Source organism: Ursus americanus, chromosome 2, assembly GCF_024610735.1.
Source record: "Ursus americanus isolate L20-20 chromosome 2, mUrsAme1.1.p, whole genome shotgun sequence".
In the NCBI taxonomy this organism is placed as follows: domain Eukaryota; kingdom Metazoa; phylum Chordata; class Mammalia; order Carnivora; family Ursidae; genus Ursus; species Ursus americanus.
In genome coordinates, this window is record NC_142128.1 from 31,461,128 (window position 1) to 31,481,349 (window position 20,222).

The 20,222-nt window shown below is 52.9% G+C and overlaps 1 protein-coding gene across 1 annotated transcript in view; it reads left to right on the forward strand.

Annotated features, from left to right (window-relative positions):
* The window catches only part of APOLTP (apolipoprotein lipid transfer particle homolog), a 140,312-nt gene that overhangs the window by 38,310 nt on the left and 81,780 nt on the right, over nt 1-20,222 (forward strand). Inside the window, exons 21-33 of the mRNA XM_087870433.1 lie at nt 248-411; nt 2,405-2,564; nt 2,687-2,766; nt 6,710-6,896; nt 7,773-7,928; nt 8,303-8,436; nt 9,577-9,735; nt 15,330-15,510; nt 16,291-16,502; nt 18,080-18,268; nt 18,706-18,845; nt 19,838-20,000; nt 20,114-20,200. Coding sequence (XP_087726559.1) covers nt 248-411; nt 2,405-2,564; nt 2,687-2,766; nt 6,710-6,896; nt 7,773-7,928; nt 8,303-8,436; nt 9,577-9,735; nt 15,330-15,510; nt 16,291-16,502; nt 18,080-18,268; nt 18,706-18,845; nt 19,838-20,000; nt 20,114-20,200 — 2,012 coding nt within the window. The remainder of the gene's footprint in view (nt 1-247; nt 412-2,404; nt 2,565-2,686; nt 2,767-6,709; nt 6,897-7,772; nt 7,929-8,302; nt 8,437-9,576; nt 9,736-15,329; nt 15,511-16,290; nt 16,503-18,079; nt 18,269-18,705; nt 18,846-19,837; nt 20,001-20,113; nt 20,201-20,222) is intronic.

Below are 20,222 nucleotides of genomic sequence, written 5' to 3' on the forward strand. Positions count from 1 at the left end.
GCTGCTGACCTGCAGTGAGCGGAGCCCAGAGCAGCTGCCCACCATCCTACGGGTCGGCTCCCAGCACAAAGCCTTATCCAGCCCAGGGTGTCAGTGGTGCCGAGGGTTGAGGGATGCTGGTCTGCACGGTGCTGGTTCCCAAAAGGACACACAGAAGCCTTTTCTTTGCTGGATGAGCGCTGTGGGCTCCACCTGGAATTCTCTGGCTCTCTGCTGACCAGAGCTGCCCGCCCCGCTCTCTCCACAGTGTCCCGCACCTGGGGCTGGCAGCTGTGCACAGAGCTCACCTGGCCGGCAGCTGGTCAGCCCTACCTGCTCTCAGTACCTGTGTTCGCGGCTGTGACACTGACGAAGCAGGACCGGGGCCTCCAACAGTATGTGCTGGAAGCTGCCTATACCTTCCACCCCCAGGTAGGCCGTGAGGAACGGCCCCTTCTTTCCCAGCTGAGCTGTGGGTCTCCCTAGGTCTTCTCCTCTGGGATCAGCCTCATAAGGACATGGGGCTCTTCTCTGGAGCTTTTGGGCTGGGTTGGTCCAGCTGTGGTCTCCCTCCTGCCTCAGGACCCTTGCACATGCTGCTGCTCTGGCTCTGGCTCTGTGACTTGTTAACTCTGAATCAGTCTTCAGATCTCAGTTCAGGGGTCAGCTGCTCAGGGAAGCCTGCCTTGATTCCCCAAAAGTGGTCACGTTCTTTCATTACTTGCTCTAATAGCACCATGTTTTTTCCCTTTACATCACTTTTATGTTTTTTGTTTTTTGTGTTTTTTTGTTTTTTTAAATTTGGGGTGTTTTTGTTTATTTTGTTTTTGTTTTGTTTTTTTAGAGAGGGAGAGAGAGAAGAGGTGGGGGCAGAGGGAGAGAGAGAATCTTAACCAGGCTTCACGTCCCGCATGGAGCCTGATGCAGGGCTCAGTCTCACAACCCTGAGATCATGACCTGAGCTGAAATTAAGAGACACTTAACCAACTGAGCCACCCAGGTGCCCCAATCACTTTTATGTTTGTTACTTAAAGCTGCTTGACTACTATCAGTCTTCCCCACTGGTCACTCAGTTCCCAGGAAGGGCTTCAGCGCCTGTGTTTCTCACTTTCCTGTCCTCAGCATCTGGCATAGAATGGGCATTTGATACCCTCCTATCTGGTCTCCCACTTTCTGCTCATCTCCTGCCATCTCTTGTCCCCCAGTGGCCAGACAGGTCTTCCAAAATCCCAAAAGGATCTCGTCCCTCCTCTGCTCAGAGCTCTCCAGTGGCTCCTGTCACTCTGAGTAGGAGCTGGACACCCTGACCTGCTGGGCTGCCCTCCCTGTCTCCCTTACTCTTTTCTAGGCCTTACCACTCTCCGCACACTGGTGTCCTTTTTTTTTTTTTTTTTTTAATGCCAAGCACATTGCTGCCCCAGGACCTTTGCACTGGCTGTTTCCTCTGCCTGGAACACTTTCTCCGACACCCACTTGGCTCTCTCTCACTTCCTTCACTTCCCAAAATTCCAATGCCTCAGAGGCAGCCTTCCCTGACCACCCTGTCTGACCCCTTCCTCCCACTGAGTGTGTTAGTGGAGTACCCATCCTCAGCTGGCGTGCTGTCTACACTTGTGTCTGCCGGTCCTGTGCTCCCCTTCTAGAAGGTAGGTTGCACGTCTTTGTGCATCTAACACTCAGTCGCACTCCTTGTGCCGACAGCTAGCCTCACACAGAGCAGTGAACCTTTCCTGGTGGTGTAAGAATGTTCGTCAGTGCAGGGCCTTAAAGGGGGCTTGTGTCTTGGGCTGTGTTTTCCCTGAAGTGGACCTGAGCCAAGGATTTGGGTAAAAGGGATTGGCTCCAGGAAGACCCAGTATAGGAGGGTGGAGAAGTTAGGATAGGGAAGGGGAAGAACTGAGTGGGGGGTGAGGTCAGGGGAAGTGGCAGCCTCCGCCTGTTCCCAGGGGAGCCCTGGAGCATGGGTTACGTCTGAGTGTGGTCCCCTGGAGGCTGAGGAGCTGGGGTATTTTTTACTCCTGTGAAAACACAGAGGAGGGCAGCGTTCTGGAGGTCCAGGTGCCAGGTGTAACCAGCAAAGTGGGCAAAGGCTGGGGCACAGGCACAGAGAGCTGGATAAGGGATCCGAGGGGCTCTCTGCAGGGTGCCTGTGACACGTGCCATGCCATAGCCGCCCTAGGCTATTTGCCGGACAAAATGAGACCTTGTAGACATGGTCCTGAGTTGTCCTGCAGGGCGTTGCTCTTCTCCAGGCACTGCCTCAGCTCTCCACACTTCCCATTTGGTCTTTGTCTTGCGAGGCCAAGGAGGAGCCTGAGAACTCATGTTTTAGAATGGTGGGGCAGAGAGTCTTCCCCCCGGGAAGGGGGAGAATCTTTGGAGCTGGATGGGGTTCTCAAGACTGAGAAGTCCACTGTGTTTTCAGAAGGACAGCTGGCTCCCTCAGGAAGCTTCAGCTCACCTCTTCATGGGCACGCCCAAGTCAGAGGTGCCCAGGGACGTCGGGGTGGATGTCAGGTACAGCTTGCCCCAGGGGAAGTTCCGGCTCAAGCTTCTGCATCCCAGGAAGAAAATGCAGCTGGACGGTAATGAGTGTCCCCTCCACGGTCCCTGGGGCTCAGAGATAAAAAACCTGGCAGGAAGTTGTCCCTTGGGGAAGGCAGGGGTGGAGGTTAAACCCTGGTCGCTAAACCCTTTTGTTCCCCAGGAAAGATGGAGACTCTCCAGAGTACCCGTGTAGGTCACCTGGAGCTGATATTGGATGACAGGGACGTCTACTACATTAAGGTTTGTTCCACATCCTCAGACCTCCCGTGTTGGCACCTGCCACCTGCCAGGCTCTTCTGGCCTCAGTCCCACGGTCCCTGCTTAATAGTCGCATCACCATTGGCATATTAGTGGTTCTTCCCCTTCTTCTTACCGTAACATTTGTAACCTCTTGGTGCTCAGAAATGTGTAAAGAAGAAAAAAGTGGGCTTGAACCTCACTACCATTTAGGTCAAAAATTGATAATATTAGTCATATAGGAGCATGCGTGAAACTCCGTGGAAAGGGGCACGTTAAAGCATGGTACTCCCCGAATTTCCAGAAGAAATGGTCGTGTATATCCCGGGCAATCTGTGTTAGTGCCTCGGGGCTTCTCTAACAGAGTACCCCAAATTGGGTGGCCGAAACACCAGAAATTTCTCTCGCACAGCCCTTGAGGCCAGAAGTCCCAAATCGAGGTGTTGGCAGGGGTGGTTCCCAGGGAGGCGGGGAGGGAGGCACTGTTACGTGCTTCTCTCCCCTCTTCTGGTGGCCTCAGGCGTTCCTTGGCCTCTAGCAGCTTTTCCCTGTGTCGTCGTCACGTTGTCTTCCTCTGTCTGGGCCCAGATTGCATGCTTCTTTAAGGACACCAGTCATCCTGGACCAGGACCCGCTCACGACCTTGTCTTAACTGGATCATTTGCAAAGACTCTATTTCTAAATAAGGTCCTACTCAGAGATACTAGGGGTTAGGCCTTCAACATCTTTCGAGGGGACATAATTCAACCCATAATACTATAGATTTGACATACCTTTTACTTTTGAGTTTCGTGTGTGTGTGTGTTTTACGTGAAAAGACCACACCCTATTCTTTGTTGGCACTTTTGTTTTTTTCTATTTGAAAATCTATCCTGGCAAACTTTTTGTGCCAGCGCATACTAGGACAATTTAAATTTTATTTCATTATAAAAAAAAATAAGTGATACGTTCAAATAATTCGAAGTTCAAAAGATAGGAAAAGGTGTAGAACTGAGGGTCCCACCCGAATGGGAGTGCACGTGGCTGGTTAAATAAATTAGAATTAAAGAGAAACATGCCGTTCCCCAGTGGCACTGAACACTTCCCAAGAACGTTTCCATCCTTGCAGAAAGTTCTGCTGGTCAGCATGGGTCCAGAATTAAAAACTCTCCCTGCTAGCCCTCCCCAGAGCCGACCACTGTTAGGTTTGTTGTGTGTGAGTCTTCTCAGAGAGACATTCTTAGGAGTGGAATTCCCAGAGCAAAGGGTGCATGCATTTTCCTCTTAGAAGCTACTTTTGAAGGTTCTTAACCAGGGGTCCCTGAATGGGACTCAGCAGGGCCATTGAGGTCCCTGAAGTTGTGTGCAAGTTTTGGGTCTGTTTGTCTGCTGTGCTGGAGACAGACTCGAGACCTCCTGTTTGGTGTTCAACCTGGTCCGGGGAAAAGCGGCAGTTTTAGCCGTGCTCCCGCCAAGCCGGACATCTGGGCACCCGTGGCAATGGGTCTGGCCTTTCCACCTTGGTCTCCGGGGGCTTCTCAGGTCTGGCGTTGAGACTCTGCCGCCGGGGCTGGGATTTCGCTGCACAAGCACACTCTGCACTCCCAGATCCGCTTCCTTCCCTGGGCGGGGAGAGCACCAAGTGTCGGGGGAGAGCGCCTTCCTCCTAAAGGCGCAGCTGCCTGACTCCTGAGGCTACAGATCATTGCCGACCTCCCAGGAGCCCGCCAGCCGCCTCTGGTTGTTTGCTAAATGCACAAGTGCTAATTGCCTCCCCATCCCTGCACACCTTCCTGCCGCTCTCCACAGGGCTGTCTGCAGCCTGCAAACATCTGCTTTTAGAGAGCCTCCACTTCCAGCTGCCTCAGACGCATGACAACAATGGGAACAGCAGGGTTCTGGAACTTTCCAAAGCCTGTTCTCAGGGGCCATGGGTAGCCTTGGGCTCAGAGGCCCGCCTTCAGCGCTCTCAGCGAGCCCATATGGGACGAGGAAACCCAGGCAGAGGAGCTCGGGCATACAGAGCCGCAGAGCTGGGTTCAAGCCGGCTCAGAGCCTGTGGGGCTTCAGGAGGGCGTGGGGGAGCGTGTGGCTCTCAGTGCTTCCTCCCACGGTGTGCAGGGAGAGGGGGTCCCCAAGTCCCAGGCTGCCCAGGGAGCCTCGGTTTCCCTTCGACCTGGCTCACTGTGACTAGCGCTCTTCACCTGCTCAGGGTCCTGGTTTGGGTGAACTAGTCCACGATCGTCCTATTCACGGGCTGCACTTTGCTAAGGCCAGGCAGCCTCTGCTGTTCGCGACATAAAACCATCACCAAGACAGCCCTTTAAGAGAGAGAGGCAGGGCAGAGTGGAGAGCCTACATCTGTTTTTGTGAAAAGCAAGAGGGAGCCCGTAACTGTATGCTTACGTGCGTGTGCACACACACAGACACAGACACACACACACACACACGTGTGTGCAGAGTCGTATAGGTCCTTCCTTCCCCTGGTGGGGAGAAGACCAACGTCAGGGGAGGACACCTTCCTCCTGGAGCCCCGGTTCTCTTGAGGATGCATGAGAAGCTGGGCATGGTGGCTGCCACTGAGCGAGATGGGAGATTAAGGAGGGGATTGAAACCTGTGTTTTTCAGGGTCTTCATTTTTTTATCACCAAGTATTTATCAAGTACCTGCAACATGCCAGGCACTGGGAAGACAGCTCTGTGAAAGAGACACAATTTTCTCCTCTTGGAGCTTACACTGTAATGGGAGAGACAATAAATGAATTAAATAAGCACATTGTTTGGTCATAGCTGGGTATATGTGCTGTAGGAAACAGGAATCTTTGAGCTGGGCACAGGGGTCTGAGGTTATGTGAAAAGAAGGGTCTGAGGGTTGGCTTCAGTTTTAAATAGGATGAGAAAGTAAGCCTGATGAAGAGAATGACTCTTAGCAAAGACATGAAGGTTGTGCAGAAGAGAGTCATGGGGTTCTCTGGGGGAAGGGATTCCAGGTAAAGGGTGCAGCATGTGCAAAGTTCCTGAGGTGAGAATGTGCCAGGAGTGTGAATAGCACAGCACACACGCTCATGTGTTTGGAGTAGAATAGGAGAGGGGACAGAGAGGTGGGGGGACAGATCACATAAGGCCTTATCTGAGAGGAATCAGAAGAGAGCAAATGGTGACTGTCGAGAAACAAAGGCAAAAACCGCATTTTGAGAGCACCTAAAATAGTGGGCAGTCTGGGAATGCTGAGGTCAGTTTTACATCTTTGGGGTGAGCGGATCAGCTGGCAGTCAGCAGCGAGGTCTGTGGGATTGGTCTGTAGTTGGCAGTGGCCCTCAGGGATGACATGCAGTTGCTTATGGGTTCTCCAGAAAAATCTCGAGCAGCATGACAGAGCATGTGTTTTGGGCTGTTCGTGTGTCCTGCCTGCCAGAGTCCTCCCACGGGCAGTCCCATTGGCCGGGTCTGCACTGCTGACGTCCAGAGAAAGCCTCAGCCTTGTTGGTCTTTGCAAAGACTTTGACTTTTACCCTGAAGTAGACGGGCGCGTATGATCCTACGTGTCTCGAAGGGGTCGCTGTGGTCGCCGGAGGTGGGGGAACAGATATCAGGGCCCAGGGCAGGAGCCAGGACAGCCGGGACAAGGACGCTGCGATAACACAGGTGCTGATGGCTGGGGCTTGAGCTTGTGGAGTGGTGGAGGTGGCCCATGTGGTCGGTTCCCAGAATATTCTGCAGGGAAAGCTGGCCCAGAGCTGACTGCCGAGCGGGGGAGAGGAGAGGAGTCCTTCATGTTTACATCTGAACTTATAACAGGGACTACCTACTTTGAAAAAGGGCAAGTGGGAGAAATTGGAGGAGGTCCAGCCAAGGAGACCATTAGCTAAGGTTTGTCCTCTGTCTGGTCTCAGTTCTTATGGGCAGAGCCAGGCCTGCTGGCCGAGCCCCGCCCCCCTTGCCCTTAGGTGATGCTGAGGCCTTTTCAGGGCCGGAGCGACCTGTGGCCAGCAGCTGGCGGTGAGGCCCAGCGGTGTGAGGCCCAGCTGGAGGTGAAACTGGTGACAGCAGGCAGCCCTGTCGTCCTCATGGGGAACCTCAGCTGGCAGGCCGGCAGCAAGCTGGCCTTCTTCGTGTCACTGAGCGACCTGCTGAGCGACCAGGCCCACCTGTCAGGTAAGAAGAGGGACCCCCTCCTGCCGCTCCCTCTCTTCGGTGGGCCAGGCTACAGGAGGGGGAGGGCTGAGTAGCCCATGAGGAGTCCCCTTGCCTTCCACCTGCCAGTATTAACACCCCACCCAAGGGAAAATCCAGGCTCCCTATCTGCTCACAGCTTCCCTTCAGGCCCCCAGAGGCTCCCAATGTTGACTCCCCTGTATGAGCCATGGAACAGCAGCTTTTGGACCATTTTGATTCTGGCCCGCATTACACAATGCATGAAACACACATTTTGCATTATGACCCAAGTTGCATGGGGCATGGTTTAAACCTCAGACACATGGCCTGGCTGGGCACGGCCGGTCTGACAGATGCCCGCCCTGACCCCAGAGCTGGGGTGCGACCCCCTAGCTATGATCTGCGTGGGGTGTTCCGGGAGATTCCAAGGGAACGATGTCAGGGGCCAGGGCTGCTGGCCACCCGGCACGGGGACTTTGGGTATTGTCACTGGCCCAGCGACGTGCGTGATGTGGCTGAAGGTCCGTGTAGCAGGAGCAAGTTTCAGAAGGTGAGATTTACCCGGTGGCCTAGAAGGCGCTGTCCTTCTGTCCTTCCGCACTGTCTTGTTTTGTTCTATTTTATCTAAACCTTTTGGCCTGCATCCACAAAAGTGACTATTGAGCCACAGATAGTTGCCAACAGGTTAATGCTGTGAGTGCTCGGACCCCAGGGTTCCTCAGCAGAGACTCGGGAAGAGACCGGAACCCCCCACCCCCGGGCTCCCTGGGCAGTTCCCATTTCCTTGCCTTGCCTGGTGCTGGGGTGGGGTGTCCATCTCGGGGTGTGGGCCACGGCCGTACCACGCTGGCCGCTCTCACCCCTGCCCCCGCACAGCGCTGCTGGAGAAGAAGGCGGAGGCTGGGCTGCAGGGGGTGGCCCTGGGCGGCGAGCTCTCCGTGCCCGGTGTCGTGGGACTGCACCTCCAGGGGCTGCTGCAGCGGCACAGCCACGTCTGGACCAGCTCCTTGAGGATCAAGTACGGCCTACTGGGTACGGTGCCGCATGCCGGGCTGGGGGCGAGGTGGGAGGGGGCAGGACCTGCAGCATCTCCTGGGGCTCTGGCTCTGAGGGCTGAAGTGCCACCTTGTCACCTTGTTTTGCCCTCACCACACTGTTCCTTAGCCGTTGAGCACCTGCCAGTTAAAAAAAAAAAAAAAAGTTGCGTGTGTGTTTGGGGGACAGAAGCCTGGCTTTTAAAACCTCTCCAGCCATAGGTTCCAATGAGTGACATTAAGCGGAGCAGATCGGAGCAGGCCTGGGGGCCCGGGGGGTGGCCGAGACCGGCTGGATGCTCCTCTCCCTGGAATGGGGAGGGAGGGCTGCTGGCGGAGGACGGGCAGGGGTCTCTGCGTTGCCCCGCACAGGTCAGGCGAGGCAGCTGGCCCAGGAGTGCAGCACCAGCCAGAAAATGCAGGCGCGTGGGGGCTCCGAGGTGGCCTACGAGCTGGAGCTGAGCCACGAGTTCCACTGCACTCAGATCCCCGCACTCAGCCACAAGGTGGGTGCCCTGGCTGGGCGGGAGTCTGGAGAGAGCCCGGAGCTCATCCTCACAGAGAGGGGTTTGCTCAAGGTCACATATGGGAATGGAGCTAGAATCAGAGCTTCAGTCTCAGGCTTCTGCGCATTGGTTCCGTTGGTCTTTATTGGACACCTGCTGTATGTCTAGCACCTGGGGGAGAGCTGTGCGCATGGCAGCACTTGGTCTGTGCCATCGCATTGCTGGGCGGGGGCAGAGAGAGACAGACCAAGCCAAGAGACCCATAAGTGACACGGGTGGTAGCCAGGGCAGAGGCTGAGCAAACATGACAGTGGGCAGTCTAGTTTGGATGGGGCGATGGGGAAGGCTTCTTTGTGAAAAAGAAATCTGAAGCTAAAAATGAAAGCCTGCAACAGTTCTGCTGCTATGGAAGCATGCTGCGGGCAGGGGGAATGGCAAGTGCAAAGGTCCTGGGGCAGGAGGGAGAAATGGAACAATAGGACCTAGCAGTTGACCAGGGTGGCTGGCAGGGTGAGCAAAAGGGAGAAGCAAGCTGCTGGGACTTTGTTAATTTACTTAGTTCATGTTTGCCTCTCCTGCTGGAATCTTGCCCCTGTGAGTGTGGGGTCTTCTTGATTCTTTATTCTCGGGTATCTGGCATCCAGTGCTGGGCATCATCTTACTTGGTACTTGGGAGAAATGTGTTCAGTGAAGGAATAAATGAATGAACCTGTGTTGCCTTGACCTGGTTCGGAGATAGGAGAAGGCAGCAGGATGGCAGGTGTAAAACCCTGGTCTGCTTGGAGTCTATCCAGGGAGTTAGATGCTGCTGTGGGAGAGAACGGGGCAGAGGGCCGTGGGGTTGGAGCCATTTTCCCACGGCTGCTGGCTCTTTCAGCCTGCTATGAGGCCATGGACCAGGGTGAGGCCCATGAGCCCCTCGTCTCAGGCTCAGCATTTAAGGGGTACCAACAAAATAGGCAGGTGACCCATATTCCGGTGCACTGTCTTGCAAAAACAAAATGCAAAGCCCATTCTCCTCTGGAACTGTCTCCCCAGAGACACAAGCCGGCCTCCCCCAGGGTGGGTGGCAGTGAGGAGGCCCGGGGACGGGGCAGACAAGGCTTTCTCGGCAATCTCCCTGGTGGGGTGTGTCCCCAGGTTCAGCTGCGACATGAGGAGGGCTTGGGCCACCTGCACTCACAACTGGAGGTGAGCTACGGGGTGCGCTGGAATGAGAGCAGCAGTAAGCGGCAACTCCGTGTCAGCCAGACCTTCCAGAACGACTCGGGTCCGGCCCTGAGAAATTACTTCATGGAGGTGAGCCCCACCTCGCCTGGGGGCAGCTGGGCACCCCCCCCCTCATCTGCAGGCCCCCACAAGGATGCTGCTGGCTCAAACTCCACGGCCTTACCTCTTTCCCACCTCCAGTCCCCATGTCCCCGGGGGAGTCTAACATCTGCAAGGTGGGCCGGTGGGGGGGGGGGGTGGCGCTCACCTGCAAGGATATTTGCAATCAGTCATCTGCAAGGGGGCTCGGGAAACACAGATTTCCAGCTATTAGTGCATTTGGGAAAGGGCTTTACTTTCAGATTTTCCTGGGGGGTTATCTGTTTCTGGTAAGTAACAAATACGTGAGCGCTTAGCCGCTCGACAGGCCATGTGCTACCGTAAGGCACGCGCTTATGTGTTTGTGTTTAAGTTTGAAAAATTGTTTTAATTGTGGTAAAATATATATAACATAAACTTGACCATTTGTGCCATTTTTAGGTGTAAGGTTCAGTGTCATTGGTTGCATCACAGTGTCACACAGCTGGTACCATCATCCGTCCCCAGAACTGCTTCATCTTGTAATCGTGAAGCTCTGTCCCTGTTCTAGAACTCCCTGCTCCGTGCTCCCCCCGATGCTCGTTATTTCCTGTCATTTTGGACGGTAGCCATGCTAAATGGGGGTGAGGGGTACCCCATTGTGGTTTTGATGGCCATTTCCCTAACGCTGAGTGATGTTGAGATCTTTTCTGTGCCCTTGTCGGCCTTGGGTTTATCTTCTTCGGAGAAGGGTCTATTTAAGTCCTTGGCCCATTTTTGAATCCGGTTGTTTGCTTTGTTGTTACCGAGTTGTAAGAGTTCTTGATACATTCTGGGTATTAACCTCTTACCAGATACACAGTTGGCAGATGTGCTCTCCATTCCGTCTGTGGGCAGCAAGCATCCTTCGATCCGCAAAAGTTTACCTGTGCGGGCGGTCTGCTTGATCTCTCTTTCCTTTTGCGGCCCGGGTTTGGAGTGTCCTGAGAAATCCTCTCCACATCCGGTGTTGTAGTTTTTCCCCTATGCTTTCTTCCAAACATCTTCTAGTTTCAGCTCTTAACGTTTAAGTCTTTGAGCCATTTTGAGTTAGTTTTTGCGTGTGGTGTGAGGTAAGCATCCAGTGCGTTCTCTTGCGTGTGGATGTCCGCGGGTCCCAGCCGCAGGTGTCCGACAGGCTGCACTCTCCCCCACAGAGTGCGCCTGGCGTGCTGGTGGAGAATCATCGGATCACAGATAAAAGAGTTTATTCTGGAACGCCCCGTTCTATTCCGTTGGTCGGTCTGTCTGTCTGTCACTGCCGTACTGCTGATTACTGTAGCTTTGGGACACCTCCAACTTCGCACTGCTTTTTCAAGATTGTTTGGGCTGTTCGGGGCGCCTTGAGATCCCATATGAATTTCAGGGTGGATTTTTCTGTTTCTGCCACACACACGAAAATGCCATTGCGATTTTGACGGGGATCGAGTTCAATCTATAGGTTGCTCTGGCGAGTACTGACATCTTACCAGTATTTAGCCTTTCCATCTATGAACACAGGACATCCTACCATGTATTCGCATCTTCTCTCATTGCTTCCAGCAACGCTGTGTCATTTCCAGCTTGCAAGTCTTTGGCCTCCTTGGTTAACTTTATTCCCAAGTACTACATTGCTTTTAAATACCAATACTGTGTGAATAAATTCCCCTGGTGACAAAAATGTCGCATTTGAAATGAAGCTAAAATTCCTTTCTCTGCTTCCGTCTTGCATCCCAGTCCCCTCCTCAGCTGCCTGGAGGAAGGAGCATTTACGTTCTAGGGCGCTGGAAAGGAGCTCTCTTTCTGTTCTTTTGCTCTGTGTGCCGGTCACAGGCTCTTTCGTTTGGCGAGTCTTGCGGTGTGCGTCCTTCCGCTGTGGGTGTTGGAGAACTTCCTTGTTACTTTGTAGAGATCTACTCTATTCTTTGAAACTCCCGCATCATGCTCCGGCCGTAGCTGTGTTCCATTTTATGTGCCCATTGCACGCTCCTGGTTTCTGGTGGCGCTCTCCTGCATGTCCTTGGGCGCGCCTCCCTGGGTGCACGTGTGCCACGGTCTCTGGGGCACACGTCATAATGCGTAGTTTCTGGGTTTTGGAATTGATATTTTTAATTTGCTGCCTGGTGACAGTTTGCCCTCCGAAATGTTCGAACCCGTCACCGTCCCCTCTAGCCATGTCCACGAGGAGCGATTTCCATACTCTTGCCAATACTTGACTTTGGACATTGGAAAAAGTTGCTGATCCAGATGGGAAGGTTACCTTGTTGTTTGAATTTGCATTTCCCTGGTCACTTAATAAGGCTGAGTACCATCTTCTCTGTATTTTTTCTACCATTGCATTACCCTTTCCAGAGACGGCATTTTTGTATTGAGATTGGGAAAAAAATGGCATTTTGACTTGATTAGAAGGAGTACTTTATATAATGGCAGTACATGCATTATGTGCCTATTCTAGATTGTGAAAATTTCTTATTTCTGGAAAGATCTGGTCCCAAAGGTTTTAGAAGAGATAAAAGACGGCTTGCTTCTGCAAGCCTTCTCAAGTGTGGCAGACGCCATGCTAGGTTCTGGGGAAACACGCGTGAGATACTATTTATCCTTAAAAATGTGACAGGGAACAGAAGAGGGAAGGGCAGAGTGAGCACTGATGAGCCATTTATTACTGCCAGGCTGTGTTTCAGATGTGTTGTTATTTCATTTAACCCTGTGAAGCAACCACTAGCCTCATTCTGCCGAGGAGAAATTGGGACGCGTCTGAGGTCTCACAGCTACGATGTGGCGGGATTGGAATTGAAACTCCAGTGCATCTCATTGCACACCTTAGGCTCTTAACGTCTCGGCTGGACTGGATTGTGCTAGAATTAATTGACTAGAAAATAATTTACCAAATGATTAGTCAAGAAGAGAAACACTTCCCAGTTTATTCTGTGAGGCCAGTAGTGTCACCCTGATGCCCAAACCAGACCAGGACATCATGAGAAAAGAAAAACTAAAGACCTCTTATAAATATAGATACAAAACCCTCAAGAAAACACTACCAAACTGAATTCAGCAAGATATGAGTAAATAGAATTACACAACATGACCAAATGGTATTTATCCCCGGAATCCAAGGTTGGTTTCACATTTGAAAGTCAGTCAGGGTAATACACCATATTCATAGAGTGAAGGATGGAAACCACACGATCATCTCAACAGAAGCAGAAAAAGCATTTGGCAAAACATACCCTTTCATGATCAAAACACCCAATAGACGAGTAATGGAAGAGCACTTCCTCAGCCTGATAGAGACCATCGATACCAAATCCACAGCCAACGATATACTTAATAATAAAAGACTGACTGCTTTCCCTCTAAGATCAGGAAGAAGACAGATGTCTGCTGTCACCACCTCTGTTAAACATTGTACCGGAGGTTTTTGCTACTGCAGTTAGGCAAGAAAAAGAAAGAAAAGGCATCCAGATTGGAAAGGAAGAAGTAGAACTATTTCTGCTTACAGATGACATTATGTTATATGTCGAAGACCCTAATTAATCCACAAAAAAATCTATTAGAGCTAATAAATGAGTTCCTTAAGGGGCGCCTGGGTGGCACAGCGGTTGAGCATCTGCCTTCGGCTCAGGGCGTGATCCCGGCGTTCTGGGATCGAGCCCCACATCAGGCTCCTCCGCTATGAGCCTGCTTCTTCCTCTCCCACTCCCCCTGCTTGTGTTCCCTCTCTCGCTGGCTGTCTCTATCTCTGTCAAATAAATAAATAAAATCTTTAAAAAAAAATAAATGAGTTCCTTAAAGTTGCAGCAGATGACATAAATATACGAAAGTCAGTTGTATTTCTCTACACTAGCAATGAAAACTGTGAAAATGAAATTAAGAATTCCATTTGCAGTAATGTCAAAAAAGGATAAATACTTCAGCATAAATGTAACAAAAGAAAGTAAAACTAATACTCTGAAAACCACAAAACGTTGTTGGAAGAAATTAAGGAAAACTGAAATAAATGGAAAGAGGTCCCATGTTCCTTGATCATAAAATGAATGTTAAAATGGCAAAATTTCCCAAATTCATCTACAGATTCAATAGTCCCTGTCTACCCCTATCAAAACCCACGCGATCTCTTTTTGTTGAAATTGACAAGCTGATCCTAAAATTTATATGGAATTACAATGGACACAGAATAGCCCAAACCACCTTGAAAAAGAAGAAAAAGTTGGAGAACTCATTCTTTCTAATTTCAAAATTTACTACGAAGCTCTGGTAGTTAGGACAGCATGCTAGTGGCATAAGGATAGACATACGGACCAATGGAGTAGAAGTGGGAGTCCTGAAATAAACCTTATATTTACAGCTAGCTGATTTTTGACAAGGCCGCCAAGACCACTGAGAAGGGGAAAGAATAGTCTTTTCCACGACGAGCGCTGGTACCACTGGATATCCACGTGCAAAAGAACGAAGTTGGACGCTTACCCAAGACCATATATAAAAACGAATGCAAACCACTTCATAGACCTAAACTGAAGAACTACAAAACTCTTGGAAGAAGACATAAAAGTGAATCTTTATGACCTTAGAATAGGCAAAGGTTTCTGAGCTAAGACACTGTTAAAAACATATTAACAAAACAAAAACTGACACATTGGGCTTCATCAAAATTTAAAAAGTTTGTGCTTCCAAAGACTCCATCGAGAAAGAGAAGCAACCCATAGAATGGAAGAAAATAGCGACAAGTTATATGTCTGATAAGGAATTTTTTTCCCCCAAATATAAGATAACTCTTACAACCCAGCAAGAAAAAGACAGAGGACTTGAACAGATATTTCTTCACCAAAGGTATCCGCATGACCAATAAGCACACGAAACAATGGCCGACATGGTCAGGGAGATCGACGTCACAGAGAGATCCTGCTACAAACCCACGAGCAAGGCTAAACACAGAAAAGACAACAAGTGTTGGTGACAATATGCAGATGTTAGAACTCTCGTATATTCGTTGGGATCATAAAATGGTAGGACGATATGGAAAGACAGTTTGGTGTATCTTGAAAACATTAACAGAGTTACCGTATGACGTAACCATTCTAGGTACTGGAGAGAATTCAAAACCTGTGTTCACACAAATATGTATGGAATATTTAGATAGAGTATTATTCATAAGAGCTAAAAAGGAGAAACAGCACAAATACTCTTCAACAAGGAATGGATAAATAAAATACGATTTATCCATACAACAGAATATTGTTCAGCGATAAAAAGGAATAAAGTTCTGATGCATGCTATAATACACCGTGCGTGGATCTTGAAATCATCATGCCGAGTGAAAGAAGCCAGACACGTAAGGCCACGTGTTCTGATTCCACCTACATGAACTGCCCAGAACAGGGGAATCCATAGAAACAGAAAGTAGATTCATGGTTTCCAGGGCAATGGGGAGCGATGGCTAATGGGTACAGGGATTCTTGGGGAGTGGGCTGGGCAGTTGCTGATAACCAGGGACCTCAGGCCCACCCCTGGCTGTGGTGGTGAGCCGGTGGAATGTTCTAGATTGGGAGTGGAGTGACCCGATGAGCATCTTGAGCTCTGGTCTTCTCCAGGTTGCGCTGCAGGCGCCTGCGAGGCAGGTGGAGTTCCGAGTGCAGCTGTATCACTTGAGCCTTCGCCAGCCGCACGTGGAGACAAGCACGCACCTGAAGACGCAGTACAACGGGCAGCTGCCTCTTGTGGCCGGCCTGCGGTGGAAGGACGCGTCTCGGGCTACCCTGTGGAAGTGGGAAGGTGAGCGTCCTCTTGGGAGACTCTCTGGCTAGCAGGTGAGGTTTCTGGCCCCCCAGGCCTCTGCTCGTTACCTGGAAGAACCTTTCTTTGTGTTGGTCTGGCTGTCAAGACTCAGACCTTTCATGTGTCCCGTGACGCTTGCAATTAGATCCCGACTGCTTACTCTCCGCAGCAGAGCCCCTTGCCTGATTCTCCTGTCTTCTCTGGTGGCCCGGTATTTACTCTTCTCAATGAGCGCTTGCTCTGTCCCAGTCCCCAGCGAGCAGTCTTATTGTACCCATTTTACAGATAACGATAGCATAGGCTCAAAGAGGTCACAGCTTGGAAAGTAAAGGCCACGTTCTTTATTACCACATACCTGTGCCCCCTCTCCAACCTCTTCGTGCATTTCTTTTGTCCACCATGTCCGTATGAAAATCGTCAAACCTACAGAAAACTGCAATGGATTCTATCGTTAACATACTGTCAACCCAGATTCGGCCGTTAACATTGTACCCCCACATATCTATCCCCTTATCCATCCATGTTATTTGTCGGCGCGGTTCAGAGTAAGCTGTGGACCTCCGTACATTTCACCCCTTAACTGGAGTGGAACGCACACGTCTCCAGGGTACCGTTGAATGAGTTCTGACAGGTGCACACACCTGTATCACCCCTGTCCCGTTTCAGAACATGATCAGCGTTCTGTAAACTGTGATGAGGCTGCAGGGACCTCTTGGTACCTGGCAGTAGGTCTTTCCATGCTGGTTGCACCCACTTCTCCCTCTCTGCCTCTTGCAGGAGCCTTGAACCTGGATAGTCCGTGGCTGATGGTCTCCGCGGCTCACAGGCTGTACTGGCCCCACCGACCCACGTGCCAGGCTGTCCTGGAGCTGACGCTGGGCAAGGCCTGGACCCTCAAGAACCTGGTGATGAACGTGGCCTACAGGAACCAGGGCATCGACAGGGAGGGCAAGGTCCACATCTACACCCCGGCTACCACGTACCTCCGGGTGCGCATGCTCGGCCACGCCCCGCTCCCCTCCCCGCCGCTGGACTAGCGGCCCAGGAGGCCGGTTCCCTGCCGTCTAGAATTTGTTGCCTGCAGAGGGAGAACAGCCCCCGGGGCTGCTGCCAGGTCACAGGGTGGGCGGTGTGGATGACCCGATGTTGACAGTCTTCAGAATTACTTGCCAAGTGAATTTGGGAGAGTGGACCCCTCCCCACCCTACCCCTCAATTTTCCATATTCTTTCTTAGCAGCTAATAGATTAAAATATGAAAGCAGGTTGAGGGGGAACTCGGAAACAAGTAGACATCAGGCCTTTGCCGAGCACCAGAATGAACACTTCAAGGTCGTAGATCAGTTTTATACCAACTGCTGGGTGGGATGGAGTGTGCTTCTTTGCACCTGTTTGATCTCTGAGGCATTAACAGTTTGGAAGAAAACCATCCCGGGAAATATGTCCCAGTGTCCCCCGAGGGAACCTGGCACATATCCTCTCCCCGTGTTGGGAGGACAAGTGGATACAGCAGGGGGTCTGGGCCTGACTTGGACCCAGAATGAGGCAGCTCTGGGCCCCCCTGGGGACAGCAGTGTCCCCTCTGAGGCAGGGGCTGAGTGGTAGCAGGGTGGGGTCAGCCCGCCAGCTCCTCAGACCCCAGCTGGGGGCCCGATGGTGGCCTGTCCCGGGAGGTGGCCGCAGAGATGGTAGCAGGTGTCCACGTTCCGGGACGAGTTTGCAGGGGGAGCTGATCGGTTTGCTGAGAGATTTGCTGGTGAATGGGCAGTGCGGAGGGAGCGCAAGACAAGACCTAAATGACCCCAAGGTTTTGGTCCAAGCAGCTGGGTGGAAGGAGGGGACTTTCACTGAAACGGGAAGGTGGCAGTGGGCGCCTGCAGGTCCTGGGGGGAGACCCAAGGTCAGTGACCTATGGGACAAGGTGTTCTGGAGTTCTAGTATGTGGTGGGGGGGGGGGCAGGGTCGGTCGTGCTTAAACCCCATTTTGATCCCATTATCTCCACTGGGGAGGCCCTGAGCTGTGTGAACAGGGGACAGTGGCCTACAGGGTCCAGGTGTCGTGCTATTCCTGATGGGGTTTGTGCCTGGGGCTGTGGGCTGGGGTGCACAGCCCTGCATAGAGCTGTAGTGCTGTCCGTCCCCCAGCTCTTCCCAGGGCTCTGAAGACCGTAGCGATGATGCAGGGGGAGGAGGCCACCTGCAGGTGTGTGCCCCTTGGGACACAGAGACCCTGCCTGCTAATAATAGCAGCCCAGTGAGATCAGATTCCTTTTCTGAGCCAAAGAGGGGAGAGAGGGAAGGGAGTTACCTTCTCTAATAACTGATACTTGAGATTCTCTCTCGGCTCAGGGCTGAGAGCGGGAGGGAAGTTTGTCCTTGTTCCTCGAGACCCTGTAGGGAACAACCAATTCTGCCCAGACCCGTTGGGAAAGGCCTCACAGAGATGGTGTCGGTGGGGTTTTGAAGGATGAGTAGGAGTTCCCCAAGTGAGACTGGGGAGAAGGGGCACTCCAGGGGGGGGCATAGGGTGTGCAAAGGCTTTGGTCAGCCTCCCCTGCCTCACTGTAGGTATCCACGGTGACGACCGTGGCACGGAGCCTCTTCCGCAGCCGGAGTGACATAGAATCAGCCTGGAGTGCCACGGTGCAGAGCGCGATCCACGCGGAGAACAGCCAGGACCTTAAGATACTTCACTGCTGGCTGAAGGGCCCCCGGCAGGAGACGAACCTAACAGCCGCCTACAGGCTCAAGGATCAGGTGGGTCCAGGCGGCCCATGCTGGAGGCTCTGCTGTTGAGAGACCCCCAAATCCCTCACCTGGGATGGGGAAGTGTTTAGTGCTTGGCCTATGACCTCGGGCCTTCCTGGGATCAGTTTCGTTGTCTGTAAAATGGACCCCAGCCATATTATTAATAAGCACAGACCCTGGAGCAAAGTTCTGCCTCAAGGAGCCAGAAGCCTGAGACCATTTCCCGCTGGGCACCTGGGGAGGTCCAGGCGTGGTGGTGCGCCCGTGTGATCTCGGGGTCTGCTCTGGGGTGAGGCTGCGGTTCAGTTCAGCAGCCCCTTCTCAGGGGGTCACACTCGCGTGATGGGCCGGCAGTGGGAGCTGCCCCTTGGGCCCCCGGGCACGATGTGTAAGGAGCCCGTTCCCCGCCGGGCCATCCCCCTCCATCAGCCTGGTCCTTGTTGCAGCCCTGGAAGACTCACGTGTCGCTGACGGCTCTGGTGACCACGACTGGGGGCCAGCCTCGGGGCCTGGAGTTGGAGGGCAAGCTGGAGGAGGTGACGCATGACACGGGCTTGTACCAGAAGCGGGGGACCTTCCTCCTCAGGTCCGTGCAGCCCCTTCCCCTTACGCACGACATCTGCCAGGAGGGTCTGCGGCGTGGAGGGTCCTGGGGGACAGGGCGGCCGTGCTGTCTGGGAGGCGTGTGCTGGCCCACGGGGCCCAGGCCAAGCCCAGAACTCTGAGACAAGCTGCCTGCCTCCCTCGAAAGTCCCTGGGTCCCTAGCCCCCTTGCATTAGGGTGCTCAGAAATCTGGGAGCAGAAGTCTGTCATCTCCCCAGCCTGGAAGCTGCACTGGGGAACCTCTAGTTCCTAGAGGCACAGCTGGTTGGAAAGGCTGTTCTTGCAGTCAGTGGAGGGGGCAGGTATGGGGGGGAGGGGGTGTAATCAGCACACCTAGCCTCAGCTCCAGCCTGTGTCCACGCCAGCTTCCTGACCTTCGTCGTCTTCCGTCGAAACAACGGTAACCACGAAGTAACGGGATCCGTGGTCTGCAGAGACCTCCTTCCTTTGTTCGTTTCTTTTCGATTTGTTGAGCAACTCCTATGTGTTGTGCACTTTTCTGGGAAAACGGAATAAAAAATGACAGAACTCCTGCCCTCAGGGAGCTTGCATTCACTGCACACACATTATCTCCTGTGATCCCAACCACTGTTGGGATGGGGGGGTGGTCTAGTATTTGAGCCCCCATTTCACAGATGGGAACACTGAGGCACAGAGAAGTCAGCCACATCCTCTGCTGCCCAAGGCCACAGACCCCAGGTGCTGCCTATCCTTAGGTCTCTGCTGCCAAGGGGCGATGAGGACCCCCGCTCTGCCCAGGTCACTGGGGTGTCGCGAGGGCATGGCCCGATGGTGAACGGGCGTCGATTGGCGAGACGCAGGGCTGATGTGTGTTCTGATGTGCTCCTCTCTGTGACAGAGTCTTAACCCTGCAAGCTTGTGACAGGCCCAGTCTGAGCTCCCGGGGCCCAGTTGTGCCCTGGCCCTGCCAGCTGCTTTAATGGCTTTGGCCCGTTCTCCCCTCTCCACGCCAGGCACCCCTTGCCTCTGCCCATCCCGCAGAGCCTCATCCTGCAGGAGACCTTCACGGCAGATAGGCATCACCAGCGGTGCTCCCTGGAAACTAGACTCGTCCTCAACGGCCACGAGGAGACCCTGCAGACCATAGTCCTGGGCTACCAGGCCGGACACCCCTACGTGAGTGGGCTCTGGGGCACATCTGGGAAGGGGCCTGGGAGCAGCGGGGAGGCCCCTGTCTGCTGCTGACCCGTCTCTGTATGTATGTGCATTTGTGTGGCCTTCTCTCCCAGGTCTGCGCAGGCCTGACCCACCCGTACGACGGCAAGGCCGTCCCCAGGAACGTGGAGGGGTGCGCCGTTGCTTGGAGCCAGCACGCCGTAAGTGAGCAGAGACCAGTCA